The 14,162-nt window shown below is 49.5% G+C and overlaps 2 protein-coding genes across 8 annotated transcripts in view; one reads left to right on the top strand and one right to left on the bottom strand.

Annotated features, from left to right (window-relative positions):
* Positions 1-9,448, bottom strand: part of LOC144138324 (uncharacterized) — a 55,105-nt gene extending 45,657 nt beyond the window's left edge. For 3 of the 7 annotated variants that reach the window (XM_077670547.1, XM_077670553.1, XM_077670551.1), the window contains exon 1: positions 9,269-9,448. In XM_077670547.1, coding sequence (XP_077526673.1) covers positions 9,269-9,274 — 6 coding nt within the window. In that variant the 5' untranslated portion in view covers positions 9,275-9,448. Of the gene's footprint in view, positions 1-3,964; positions 4,153-5,020; positions 5,168-9,268 lie in introns of those variants that run through there. The other 4 variants (XM_077670552.1, XM_077670550.1, XM_077670549.1 and 1 more) reach the window with 2 other exon arrangements.
* Positions 9,449-11,211: 1,763 nt separating this feature from the next.
* Positions 11,212-14,162, top strand: part of LOC144139715 (uncharacterized) — a 29,691-nt gene continuing 26,740 nt past the window's right edge. The window contains exon 1 of the mRNA XM_077671997.1: positions 11,212-11,321. The gene's annotated coding sequence lies outside the window, so the exon portion shown is untranslated. The remainder of the gene's footprint in view (positions 11,322-14,162) is intronic.

Here is a 14,162-nt window from a genome sequence, read left to right as displayed (position 1 = left end):
AGCCTACAGGCGCGCTTTGAAGTAAGGGAGCCGTGTAACCCAATCCGCAAATGAGGGGAGGCCAATGCTCCCCCTGCACCGCTTGATGTTGCGCCATTGCCCTGCACTGCATTCCAGATCATAGTATGGTAGTGACAACACACCCCATCCCTAAACACTAATCTTCATCCAAGCTGGAGAGAGAGAGAACAATCTCTAATGAGTCTGGCGATGTCAGCCGAGCTAAACCGCCTGGCTTGCTACGCCAGATGAATGCTGTGACAGTGATGATTATAATGATGAAGAGGAACACATGATTTGAACTATTTACAAAGTCTGATCAAGGCTTGTGGCGTTTAGATAGGCCAGTAAAGCTTTTGTGGAACGAAAGGCACGTTTGGAAGAATTCCAGGGACCTAATACGTCTCTCAGTTCTAGCCCTACGGAGAGCGGCCGGCCCAGAGACACTGCAAGCAGACTCTTTGCGTACTAAATCGCAAACAGTCACAAATGAGGTGTTGCAGATCTTCACGGACACCACACTGTGGGCACAGAGGCTAGGTGGACTGATTGATTTTGTAGCAGTAGTATCGCGTGTAGGCGACGTTCAATCGCATGCGGTGGAGTACTGCTTCATCGTGCTTCGATATTCCAGGTGTCATGCTAAAGTTACAGTGCGGGTCCAAGCTACAAGCAGTGGGCGGGCTAGCTGATGATTATTATTTACTGGTCATGCCCTCTGCAACGGGTTGGCACTGCGAGTGCTCTGGCCAAATATTCATTAGCAGACCAGCCAGGGAATCCAGGTTCTCACAGAGCGATCAGCCAAATTTTTGAGCTACCACAGTCCAAAAGTAGCCATACGTCGAACCACAAAAATAACCCAAATAGCCAGATCAGAAAAGTTAATCGATTCATTTCAAACGCTTACTCAGATACCTGCTATTTGTCAAATGTCAGACTTGAGCTGTTCACAGAATGAGTGCAAGACAAAACACTCTTTTGGAACACGAACAGCTGTGGTGTTGAATCGCTCTAAAAGATCTCTGATGGTGTGAAGTCCTAACAGCACTTGCCGTTTCTCGTGACTCCAAACTTTACAAGAACGATGTTCTACAACGTATCTCTGGACATTATATTCTGCAAGTCGAGTTAAGTGACTAAAACTCCTTCAACTACCGCATGTACTCAACAATTTCAATACTACGGCGATTGACGCTCACCGAATTGGCAACTCGGAAGCGGTCATCGTGCTGTTTAAAGGCAACAAGGTCCCGTCATACATAAAGTATGCGGGAGTGCTGATCCGGTGCTATCTGTACCGACAGCACAGAGAAGTCTGCAGAACGTGCGGGCAAATTGGACACCGAAAAGATGTCTGCCCGTACCCAAACGCCCGAGTGTGTTTCGCCTGTGGCAAGCACAACCCGGGGCAAAATCACAATGAGGAGTGCAAACCGCACTGTAAACTCTGCGGAGGCCCGCACCCAACGGGCACGAAAAACTGAAAGAACAAATTCAAGACGCCGTATCTAGTCAAGAAACGGCAATGGAACCGCAAAGAGGCAGAAGAGGTGAAATCTAAGCCTCAGCCCGCCATGAAAGTCAGGCTTTCTAGAAAGGACGAATTCCCCGACCTCGTTCCTCTCGGAAACCGCCAACGTCAGCAGCGGAGCCGCAGCAGAACGCCAGCCGCTGCTGTTGCTACCCGCAACGCGGCGAACCGCGATAGGACGAGAAGCCGATCGCGCGATGGTGTGACGCGAGCCAACACGTCATGGGTCGCGGTGGCGGCAGCGGGCGGCGGCGCCAAGAAGAAGGCGCGCTCCCGCTCAAGGAGTACAAGAGGACCTCAGAACGAGATCCAACAATTGAAGAAAATGGTGCGAGAACAGCAGGACGTGATCGCCAAGTTGACCAAGCAACTAGAAGAAATCCTGGTTACAGGAAACAAGCCCACAGCAACAACACCATGGGTACAAGGGAAGGTACCCCAACCTCCATCCCTCACGCCGAAACACCCGCAACAGCAACAACCAGAGAACAAGCCCGCCACCCCAGAGGAAGCGAGCGAAGAGTCTCTGAACATAAAAGACGAAGCCGACAGGATCTCTTCAGTATCGTCCCCAACAACACAGACTACGAGTACACCGTGCAGCATCGGCTGTGCGGTCCGCATTCCACGTATCACAGAACGCGTAGACAGCCTCGAGAAACGCGTGGACGCTCTCGAACACAGAATGAATGCCAGATTCGACCGGCTGGAAAATTTCCTGTTCGAGAAACTCGGAGCTCCCTCTGCAGCCACCGGCAACCATGGCAACAACGGAACGCAACAACAACAACCATGCCCACCCCAACCAAGACAAGCCTAAAGATCTGGCACTGGAACGTCAATGGCTTCCAGTGCCGAAGAGCCGTACTACAGCAACACCTGAGGTCCATGGAGTCTCCCCCTGACATTATCATGGTCCAAGAAACCCACACGGAGCAAGCACCAACCTTGCCGGGATACCGCACACACGCCAGCCCTCCCAGCGCACGGGAATGCGGCACGGGAGCAGCACAGGGGGTCTGCACCTTTGTCCGCAAGGAGATCACATTCATAAAGCACGAACACTTTCTCGGCCGCAGCACGGCAATCGAGCTCTGCGCGACCGAGGTGGTGATTGGCAAGAAGAAGACTGAAACCATGCTCTTCATCAACACCTACAGCAACCCGCAACACAGGCAACAGAAATTCAAAGCCCTGTTTCATAAACACTGAAGACGGCCCCCAGCGACAGGATAGTGATCGGCGGGGACTTTAATGTGCAGCACAAAGAAATGTTTGATGCCGTAATCAGCTTGCGGAAAGCTTTCAACAGGGCATCGAAGGGGAATTTATGTTGCTGCAGTGCAAACGTTGGAGGTCTCCTAACAGTTGAGATTGAATGGAAGGCGCTTCAAGGTACTTTTCACACATGCGCTCACAAATGAACGGCACCGCTCAAGAATGATATTCTTGTTGTCCTCGCTAAGAAAAACTTTTTCAAGGCGTGACGGAAAACACATCGCAGTTGGCAGGCTCTAACGTGCAATAAATGGTTATAATCTATCATATCTCTCTCGCTCTTATCCGAGCATGTTAGAGAACGTTTCTTTACAAGTTTTGGCCTACACCGCAAATTTGTGTCACCCGCGTGGCTTCCTAAATTGCTGCGTACTGCAAGTCGGCTCCCATCGGCACTGTCAATGTGTCTGACAACGAGATAAAATTTCCGGACTTTTTTTTAACTTGTTGCTCAGCGCAATAGCTGCTATCAACCATTTAAAACTTCATATCTTCTCCGGCTTTTTCCATTACGTTTAAACTGTAAAATTGCTATGATTAGAGTATAAAACTGCGATAGATTCATTTATTTTTTCCCGAGCCAGCCTAAAAGAGGCATTTTGTCAACATCTTTAGGATGTCTCAAGGAAAAACGTACAGAAGAGCCAAAAAATAGCCGACTAACATTTTTTTCCTTCATCCATAAAGATAAATAGCCCAATTTGGCTATTTATAGCGAAGCCTGCCATTTCTTGTTTTAGCAACGGGGGTGGAAGGATTTCCAGGTCATAAGAACAAAAAGTCGCCACCTGGAACTCAACGTTTAAAAAGGAGCCAGAAAAAAGGCCATTCTGAGCGAAGTGATTCTAGTAATTACATATCGGTGGTCTGCGCAGAAAAAAAGGCTAAAATTTTGAGGAGTGACTACAGAATGCCCCATGAGGCAATACAACCAACCAAAATGGCTCACTAATTCCCGGGCACAGCCTTCGTAGACCGAGAAGTACTATCAACCACTCCGAATGCTAACCCTAGGCGTGGCTTTCACGCAACACGCTGGCCCTCGGTACGGCCTGCACACTAACCCTAGGTATGGAGGGCCTGTCTTAGCACTACACTTTCAACAACAAATCTTGATGGGGACGAGTCGGCTTGGCCAGGCAGCTCGCTTACGCTTTCGCTGCTGGCTTGAGGAGTCTTGATAGCGTTGTAGTTCACGACGACGAACGAGATGATTCCGGATCCAGCTGGTCGTGCCGCCGCTAACCTATCGAACGGACTTCCGCTGAAGTTGCTAAAATTTACGAACGGTCCCCCAGAGTGGCTCACATCGTGCGATTAGACAAGAGTGCCGCAGGTGCCCGCCCTGCTTCCTTAAATATACCGACGAGCCACCCCAGCAGCAACGCTGTCCACCATTGGCTCCTACACTGCTGGCCCCCTGACGTCACCATTCCGCGCGCTCCGGAGAGTAGCTGCTTTATCAAGCCACTCCCTTCATCGCGACGGTGACAGAAAGAAAACAATAAAAAACTCATAAAACCTAAAATGGCAGCCCCGCGGAGGAAGCTGCACTTGCGGTTGCTCAAACAAATACAGGCGCACCGGACGGATGTATGTGACACAGACCTTATGTGAGATGAAGCCCATTGGTTGGTCGCACAATTATTTCGATGCCCATGCGCGGCAGCCTTGGGAGATTCGACGCAATGTGGCCCCAGATACGTTTCCTCGCCACTTCGATGGCCGTCGTCGACGACATCTTGCCGCACCCCGCGGGCTCACCGACCGCCCGCGAACCGCCATCTTGGCTTCCTCGCTGCTGAACACCCTTAAGCTGCTTCCGCAGCTCTCTTTAGTGCTTCCTGATCAGTGTGATCCAATCTTCATTCTCAAATTAGTCCGGAGTTACCTACACGCCTTCTGCAGTCGATTCAAGGTGCATTTTTTGTTTCACAAAGTTGCTCCGATGCGAGAGCCGGGGGCTTCGGCTGCCGCCAAGCCGCCACTGTTGCTCTTCGATTTACAGTCTCTGACTCACTGCGGATAGTCCGCGAGTAATCCGAGGATTTCCCGAAGCCATCCGGATACACGGAAAAATCGAATGCCGGACTGGTTCTCGGGGAGTTCGTGGTGAGTTCGAGACTACGCCTACTTGGTTAGTACTAGCCAGGCAGTGAACTGAGCAAGCACTAAAAAAGCCGTAAAAAGTAAAAAAAATGCACCCACCGGCGTAAAATTGGAATCCGTCGGTTCCTCAGAACTTCCAAGAGACGATTACTTGAGGATTTATTGTGTGCTGGGAACAATTTCGCAAAAGAAACGCACTTATTTGCGGAGCCCACGTGAGCGGCACCCGAACTTCCCAGCCCCCTCGCGGCCGAATAAAAAAACCAGGCGTAAATAAAAAATGACTTGAACAGCACGCGCAGTGGGGAGGGATTACCGGGGAGAGAGGCGGGGACAGCGTACCGAGAAAGGGAAACCGCAGTGCAGGAGAGAAAAGGCGACCGAGCCAGGGGCCGGACACTTCGGCTAGTTTCGGTATCGCAAAATAAAGTGCCGCCATGACGCTGGTAGCCAAGCAAAAATTCAGCAACTTGTGCATATGTGGCCTTATCTTTTCAACATACGCATCAACAAAGTAAAGTGATTCCATTATGTGTAGAATTAAAATGTGTTTTTGGCTGTTTCCTTTTTTGGCACCCTATTTATTTATTTAGTCGCTTCATTCGTTGCGCCTACGGGCGGCGCTTTCCTTCTTATCTCTTTTGCAGCCATCCTGTCCGTCTCCTGCTGCCGCTTTCACTGTGTGCACGTGTAGAAGTTTTGTAGTATGCCTTGGAGGTGAAAATATTGCTGTCTGCGAGTGTGAACGGGCTCAAAATGACAGAGAAACTGAGAAAAGGGCACAACGCGTGCTTCGATGCTGTGCGGTGCGACAAATCGGGAAGGAATAGCACAGCGACTTTTTTCCGCTTCCCTGCGGACGGCAGGTCAGCACACATTTTATTCAGTCAAAATTTACGAAGCAGGCGCTATCCTTATGGAAAAAGCTGCAGGGCGAACCGAAAAGTCGTCTGCTGTTGCTTTACAGTGAATTTCTTTTTGTTTGGTACAACGCATTTATCAGTAATGTTGTAAGCCTGTGAAGCTACTTGTCGACAGTTTCTCATGAGTCGATTGATGGCAGCGAACACGCAGGCGGAAATTCCGCTTCGGTATCGGTTTGGTGAGCGGTTGCTCTTCATTTTCTTTTCACCAGAGAAAAGCTTGGAAATTAGGTTCGTCTAATTGTTCTTAAATGCTTCTTCGACGAACTGGTTTGGCTTTACAGCGTTCCGACGATCAGTTTCTTACAGTGACATTACCACCTTTGAATGCTTATTAACACGAAATAACCCCCTAAAATTATTTACGTGGCAGCTGACAGCTTGCATTGCGTGTTACGAGCAGTTCGAGGACACATTTTTTGTAGTTTCTTTGCACAGTCAATATTGGAGTACAGTCAATATCGGTGGAGTACTGCTTCATCGTGCTTCGATATTCCAGGTGGCATGCTAAAGTTACAGTGCGGGTCCAAGCTACAAGCAGTGGGCGGGCTAGCTGATGATTATTATTTACTGGTCACGCCCTCTGCAACGGGTTGGCACTGCGAGTGCTCTGGCCAAATATTCATTAGCAGACCAGCCAGGGATTCCAGGTTCTCACAGAGCGATCAGCCAAATTTTTGAGCTACCACAGTCCAAAAGTAGTCATACGTCGAACCACAAAAATAACCCAAATAGCCAGATCAGAAAAGTTAATCGATTCATTTCAAACGCTTACTCAGATACCAGCTATTTGTCAGATGTCAGACTTGAGCTGTTCACAGAATGAGTGCAAGACAAAACACTCTTTTGGAACACGAACAGCTGTGGTGTTGAATCGCTCTAAAAGATCTCTGATGGTGTGAAGTCCTAACAGCACTTGCCGTTTCTCGTGACTCCAAACTTTACAAGAACGATGTTCTACAACGTATCTCTGGACATTCTATTCTGCAAGTCGAGTTACATGACTAAAACTCCTTCAACTACCGCATGTACTCAACAATTTCAATACTACAGCGATTGACGCTCACCGAATTGGCAACTCGGAAGCGGTCATCGTGCTGTTTCAAGGCAACAAGGTCCCGTCATACATAAAGTATGCGGGAGTGCTGATCCGGTGCTATCTGTACCGACAGCACAGAGAAGTCTGCAGAACGTGCGGGCAAATTGGACACCGAAAAGATGTCTGCCCGTACCCAAACGCCCGAGTGTGTTTCGCCTGTGGCAAGCACAACCCGGGGCAAAATCACGAAGAGGAGTGCAAACCGCACTGTAAACTCTGCGGAGGCCCGCACCCAACGGGCACGAAAAACTGCAAGAACAAATTCAAGACGCCGTATCTAGTCAAGAAACGGCAATGGAACCGCAAAGAGGCAGAAGAGGCGAAAGCTAAGCCTCAGCCCGCCATGAAAGTCAGGCTTTCTAGAAAGGACGAATTCCCCGACCTCGCTCCTCTCGGAAACCACCAACGTCAGCAGCGGAGTCGCAGCAGAACGCCAGCCGCTGCTGTTGCTACCCGCAACGCGGCGAACCGCGATAGGACGAGAAGCCGATCGCGCGATGGTGTGACGCGAGCCAACACGTCATGGGTCGCGGTGGCGGCAGCGGGCGGCGGCGCCAAAAAGAAGGCGCGCTCCCGCTCAAGGAGTACAAGAGGACCTCAGAACGAGATCCAACAATTGAAGAAAATGGTGCGAGAACAGCAGGACGTGATCGCCAAGTTGACCAAGCAACTAGAAGTAATCCTGCTTACAGGAAACAAGCCTACAGCAACAACACCATGGGTCCAAGGGAAGGTACCCCAACCTCCATCCCTCACGCCGAAACACCCGCAACAGCAACAACCAGAGAACAAGCCCGCCACCCCAGAGGAAGCGAGCGAAGAGTCTCTGAACAAGAGCCCATAGCAGACGATAAGCGGCACGGCGTTTCCTCCTTGCGCATGAACGAAAGCGTTGCCATAGCAGCATCAGTGATTTTTTTGTTGTTTTTTGGTTTGACAGTTTGGCCTACTAAGCACCAGGGGACAAATTGACGCTAGTGGCGCAATTATTGGTTACCTGGGTGGTATACCAGCTGACCTAGTCGTGACCGAGCGCAGCGCCCAACGCCGCAAGGTAGGACATTGCCGCATAAGTAATACAAGCCCCTGAGGGGTGGCGGTACCGGCGGCAGCAAGCAGGAGGCGATGGCGATTAAGCAGGACGAGCTTCGAAGGGTGTGTCTGCATAGTGTTAATTCCTCGATGAACTGCACCTGTCCTCGATAAACCGGGCCGCACTGTCGAGCGGCAATTTGTCGGGTGCAATTTCAAGATGCATCGCGAACGACGGCGCGTCAACCCACTTGTGTTAAAGCAAAATCGGCTGTATTTTATTGTTGACAAGGATAGGCTGCTTGCGAATTCATCAAACAGCGATGCGACGGACTCAGAACGGCCGCTAATAACGTCCAGACATTGCATACTTACTGCAAAGAAGGCTGCATCGCTATCCAGTAGGCGTAAATATCAGAGCTTTGCTTCAGTTTTGTTCGTATGAGGTATCACGAAGAGTCACTGTGGTGCCTAGACCATGACGTATACCTATGCGATTTGCCGTAGCGGAAGGGAGGAACGCGTAATAACAGGCGCTCGCGTTATGACTCTCAGAAGGAAGACGAAAAACAGACTGTAGGCAACTGTTTAGTAGAAGAGTAGAATTAAGTTCTCGCACATGAGTGAGGGACACATGTGAGTGTGCATATCATCATTGGCTTTCGATAAATATCAGACTGTTGCAGCGTTGTGTCATGTTGCGCTGCTTTATTGGCACTTGTCATGTTTTATGAGTTTCTCCCACAACCCGAGAGATGGCACGAGAGTAGAACTGCTCAGTTCGTCTTCGATCAACGCTACGTGCCGGTGCGCACCGTTGTGGGGTACAGTACACAGCGCCGGTTTTCGGCGCAACTCCGGTGGGTGTTTATCGAGGACGCTATAAGTGCTTATGGCCGCGGCCGCAAAATTTCACGGAAAATTCGACAGCAGATCAACAGAAGCTTCAACTGTTGGGCTCACAGTCTTAGAAATCTCTAAGCATACCCCTAATTTTGGTACTCTTGTTCGCTCAAAGGCGTTAAAAATTGACTTAACATTAAGGAGTGTAAGGCCTTAGTAAATAAAATCGTGGCGAGATTCTGTGCAGGTGACACTTGACAATTTGAACAAGCAACGGGTACGAATTCACTGTTGCTCAAAAATAGGTACAATTAGAGGGAGAGAGAATAATCGTACAATCACCTATAAAAATCGCACAGACCAACGAAGACTACTAACAGATTACATTGTCAACGATATTAATCGATGCTCAGTAGATTACCCAAAATACTTCCAGCAAGAGGTATTTACCTTCATGTTTCCCAGCGTTAAGCAGAACTGTGCAGAGAGCGATGGCAGAATAAGTGCTTGTTACACGGGGCACATACACACCACTTTCAGACTCACTGGTTCATATAGATCTGAGCGAACAGAATGCGAAAAGTGAACACGGTGTGAGCCGTGTCCACTTCGGCTCTGCTCCTACGATAGGCATGCGTCTGCTGTGACCGCGCCCATGAGCACGCCTTATAGCGGCAAAGTAACTGATAACAAAATGGCTACCCTCCCTTTTGCCGTTCAGCGTCTGCAGGGGAGCAGTCTGTCATTTTTACCAAACCGGCAAAACCTCTTCCGCTCATTGAGTAGCCTAAATTAAGAGTGACTCTAGCTGGTCTGTTTGCAGGAAGCGGTTTCTTCCGTTGGGTAAGCATCAGACAGGCTGCTCCATTGCAAGAGGGCGGCCATCATCGAACGACGTGTGGGTAAAAAATGCTGGCGAGTGTGGACTCTTGAGCGGATTGGTATTTCGACATTCTTGAGGCGCAGCGTGCAGGTACAAGACACAGCGCTGACTAATAATTGAAAAATTTATTGAAGGGATGAACATGTATACCGTGCTTTCCTTTAAGCCTTAACTGATAAGTCCAAGTGTACTTGTAGGTCGCGGGTTCGATTCCCGGCTGCGGCGGCCGCTTTTCTGATGCAGGCGAAAAGCAAAAACGCCCGTGTGTGCGAGATTTCGGCGCACGTTAAAGATCCCCAGTTGGTCAAAATTAATCCGGAGCCCTCCACTACGGCGCGCCTCATCGCCTGCGTTGCGTCGGCGCGTTAAACCCTACAATCAATCAACAATCAAGTGTACTCGTTTTTATGGTTTTAATGGTATACAGTGTGTCCCAGCTATCATGCACCAAGCCTTTAAAAAAGACCTATGGCGTTAGTCGAAGAAAATCTAGTGCATAATTTTTCTAGTAAAGCGGAGTAGGGGTCAGTAATTTTTTGGTTAATGAGATTTAAATAATCATTTGTAATTATCCAACTCGAGAACTAGGCTCCCAATCATTAAGTGTCAATGAGGCACTTGTGGGTACCCACGAGAGGCATCTAACTGCGGTATTATCAGCGATCAACTAATTGCGTACTCATTTATTCTGACTGACGAAGATACACCGCGAAATATGAAAAATACCACGTGACGGCGCTCCTACCCGCACCATAAAGCTGTGCCCTTGAAGTTAGCCAGAATGAAATAAAGAAAATAAATAATCAAAAAATTGAGACCGAGTTAATTGTGCCTTATCTGCCACACGCGCCTCGCGAAACTTGCTGTTGCTGCTCCTTCCATACATGCCATTATCAAGGTGATTCGCTGTCTCTTCGGGCGTGTGACAGGCAAAGCAGCTGCTTTCAATTAGCTTATTTTAGGGCGCAGATTTCTGAATAGGGTAGGACCGCCGTCACGTAGTAGTTTTCATATTTCGCGGAGTTTCTTTGTCAGTCAGAATAAATGAGTACGCAATTAGTTCATCGCGGAAAATTTTGCAGTTAGATGTCTCTGGTGGGCGCCTACAAGTACTTTATTGACACTTTAAGGATTAGGACCGTACTTCTCGAGTTAGATAATTATTATAATTATTAATTAAACCTCATTAACTAAAAATACTGACCGCCACTCCACTGCACTGAAAACATTATGCACTAAGTTTTCTTCAATTAACGCCATTGCTCTTTTTAACAATATTGGTGCATGATAGCTGGGACACCCTGTATATGTTTAACCTTTTTATAAAACATCTATACTGTTATCGCTGTGTCGGTGTCTCTTTTTTGCGTCGTGTTCAGCAAACTCGGGCTGAAGAACAAAAAGAAGCGGTTAAGCACTGCCGTACGTGGCCGCAAGAGAAGACAAAACTGATAACACAGGTGAGAAAACAGCAGCGGCGCGGGGTTGCCGAGATTACGTGTGCGTGCTTCCAAAGACAGATCACCTGCAGCTGCTCGACCGGGTCATGCACAATGAAGGAGTGCCACCAGATAACATGCGGGAAGAGAGCCGTAGGAGCAACGTCACCAGACACTCCTGGTAAGTACGTAACGGCAGGCCACAGGAAGTGAACGCAGGTGACGCGATAATCAGGCGCTATTGCAGTTCACGCCGTGGGCCCGTCCATAGAGTTTCTTACAATATACACTAGAGAGGAATCTGGCGCTAGCGTATATGAGGCTCACATCAAGGCCGTCTGAGTAGTAATGGACCGCCATTACATCATGCGCTCGCCTTAGTTTCATCATTGGCTTGGATTGAAACGCTTTAGTGGCCGTATATTCGAACACAGGGCCACAAAAAACTCAAAGAATGGTGTGTTATTGGTGCAGTTTTCTCTCTGGTATACTTACTAAGAAACTCTATCCATGTGCCCGTGTTCTGGAGTAAAGCGGGGCGGCCGAGATACAATGGACTACGCGGCTGATTGGCGGAAGAGTTTTTTTTTTTTAATTGCGAAAGTTTGCTCTGCAGCATAAAACGGTGGGGGCGAGTGTGTTTAAATGTACGTAAACAGGAGGTTTTCACTCAGAAAGACTAAAAGGCTCCGGTGATACGGCCGTCGCTCCGCGCCTCGGCCATTGAAGTGGGTGTGAGCCGCGGCGACGCAGGTCTATGTGAGGGACGTTCACTCCATTGGAGCACCACCCTTGTCTCGATTGCTCAACATTTACTGGACGCAGTAGCGTATGCGTTGCCATCTTCTAAGAACTTACCCTTTTACTGTCAATACTGCAGGCAGCCCGAATCCAACGCGGGTGTTGCAGACGGCATCTGGAATCGGTTTTACAGTGTGGCAGTATGTCTCATTTACCCCTCCCTTCTAGCCCAGTTCTGGTTCCGGTGAAGCAGCTTTATTCGGCACTGCTTCTCCACTTCTCCTCGCCACCGCTGACGCCTCTTACGCAAATTATAAACCCATCACCACCATTGATTCCTCTTTAAAAAGTTGCACAGTCAGCCGATCGCCGCAGTGATTTAATTAAACTGGTCACCCCGACTGATGCCTCGTTAACAAGTTGCACAATAGACCTAGTACCATAGTGATTTAATTAAACCCCTCACCACCACTGATGCCTCTTAAACAAGTTGCACAATCGGCAAATTGTCATATAGTTTTTTAAAAGTCCATAGCCAGGTAAAAGCGAGCCCATAGCAAGTCAAAAATGTAAGTGCAGATAACGGCGCTAGCACCGTTATCAGCAGTTGCTCTTTTAACTTTCTATGGGACGGACGCGTTTCGTCCGCTCGGAGGTTAATAATCGAGAATCGCAGGGGCATCGGCGCGCACAGAAGCGCGAGAACATCAGAAAGCAGCTCCCGCAGAACGTGCAGCCGTTGCCGCCTCAAGTTCCACCTCGTCGTGTAGCTGCGAATCCCTCCAGATGAAGAGCGACTTGCGCGCTTAGAACGTCTACTTGAGCCAATAATTCTTGTTCAGCTTGAAGGGCTTTCGAAGCGATATCTCTGGCGCTGTATCTTACGTCTAAGCACACGCACATCACCGTTTGCCGGTTTATGCGTGCAAGGGTGGGGGGTGGAGGGTGCGCGCAGCTAGGTTTCACGCCCTCACCGATTACATGCCCGTTCTACTTGTGAGAGATTTAAATGTGTACGTCTCACGGCCCAATGCAACCTGTCTGGTGTCGTCCGCGATTGAACGGTTTCGTTTGGTGCGTTACAGACAGTATATTGCCCACATCGCGACTGGGGAACCGACAGTTTCTTGTTTGTCAGCTAGAATAAAGCTCGAGTCCTTGTAAGTTTCGTTCAGTTAATTGCCTACGAAGTATGCCCAATCGCAAATTACAAACAAATGTGCTTTGTTTCGTACACTCCTTGGACTGCGCCCAGCTTCGTTGTCATCCTTCTTCACGGAGCGTAAGGGCACTGAGTTTTTAGAGCAGCGCTTTGCTAACCTAGTCGAGCATAGTTTCGCTTTAGCCAGCAGTTTGACTTTCAACTGACCGCAGCTGCGCCGTAGCCTTGGCAACGCATCACGTGACTCGCCACGCTGTCTTCGCGCATGCGCTCTCAGCAGCTGGGTCGCCACCTCACCACGTGACTCGCCGGGCGCCTAGTTAAGAGAAGCGCCCCGCTCGCCTAGTCAGTGCGATCTTGGCCATGAATGAGAGCGAGGCCGGGAAGTCTTTCCTCGGCGTTTCGCGCCAGCCGGAGGCTTTGAGCCGCCATCGTCAAGCGGCGTCTGACTACCTCGCGGATATCACCCGGCGAGCTGCTTCACCGGACAGGGTTTGGAATGCCAAGCTCGCGAAGCAATCGTCGGAGACTGGGAAGAGCGAGTTGTTCGGTCCGCAAAACGCCGGAAGCGGTGCCACAACAGTATCCACGTGTGACTAACAATGCCTGTCTACCCAAGCCTAGTCACAGTAACCTGTAGCAACCGACCTATTCGCCCCGAGCGCGAACAGAGTCGGCCCCTGGCGGCGGCGGGACGAACCGCTCCTAGTGTGGATGGCGCTCTCGCGTCGTCTGCTTTTTCACGTTGCGTGCGGCGCAAGACGCGTGCTGCACACGACAAAACAACCAATATGTGTGCTCGTTTGGCAGTAAGCAATGACATAGTTACCTCTGCTTGCGCATTTCCTCTAGAAACGCAATAATCAGCGGCCGTTGTGGGTTAATGCGCTGGTTTAATTCCACGAAACATCTTCGCCGTGGTCACCGCTTGAGTGTGAACATTGCTTCCACACATTGCACTTTTCCTATTGTTGAGTGCAGTCGTCTGCCGTTTCGGGAACGTCGAAGGGTGCTTTTTGAAGGTGGCGTGGTGATTATTTAAAGCATAAAAGTTTAGTACGCAAACGGGTAAGAAGCGACAAGACCTGCGTACGCGTGCAAATTCCACACCCTTGTAAA

The sequence above is a fragment of the Haemaphysalis longicornis genome, unplaced genomic scaffold (assembly GCF_048455015.1).
Source record: "Haemaphysalis longicornis isolate Haplotype H1 unplaced genomic scaffold, Haemaphysalis longicornis Haplotype H1 scaffold_5, whole genome shotgun sequence".
Taxonomy (NCBI): Eukaryota; Metazoa; Arthropoda; class Arachnida; order Ixodida; family Ixodidae; genus Haemaphysalis; species Haemaphysalis longicornis.
The sequence above is the reverse complement of the archived record's forward strand: the minus strand, read 5'-3'. Positions and strand labels throughout refer to the sequence as shown.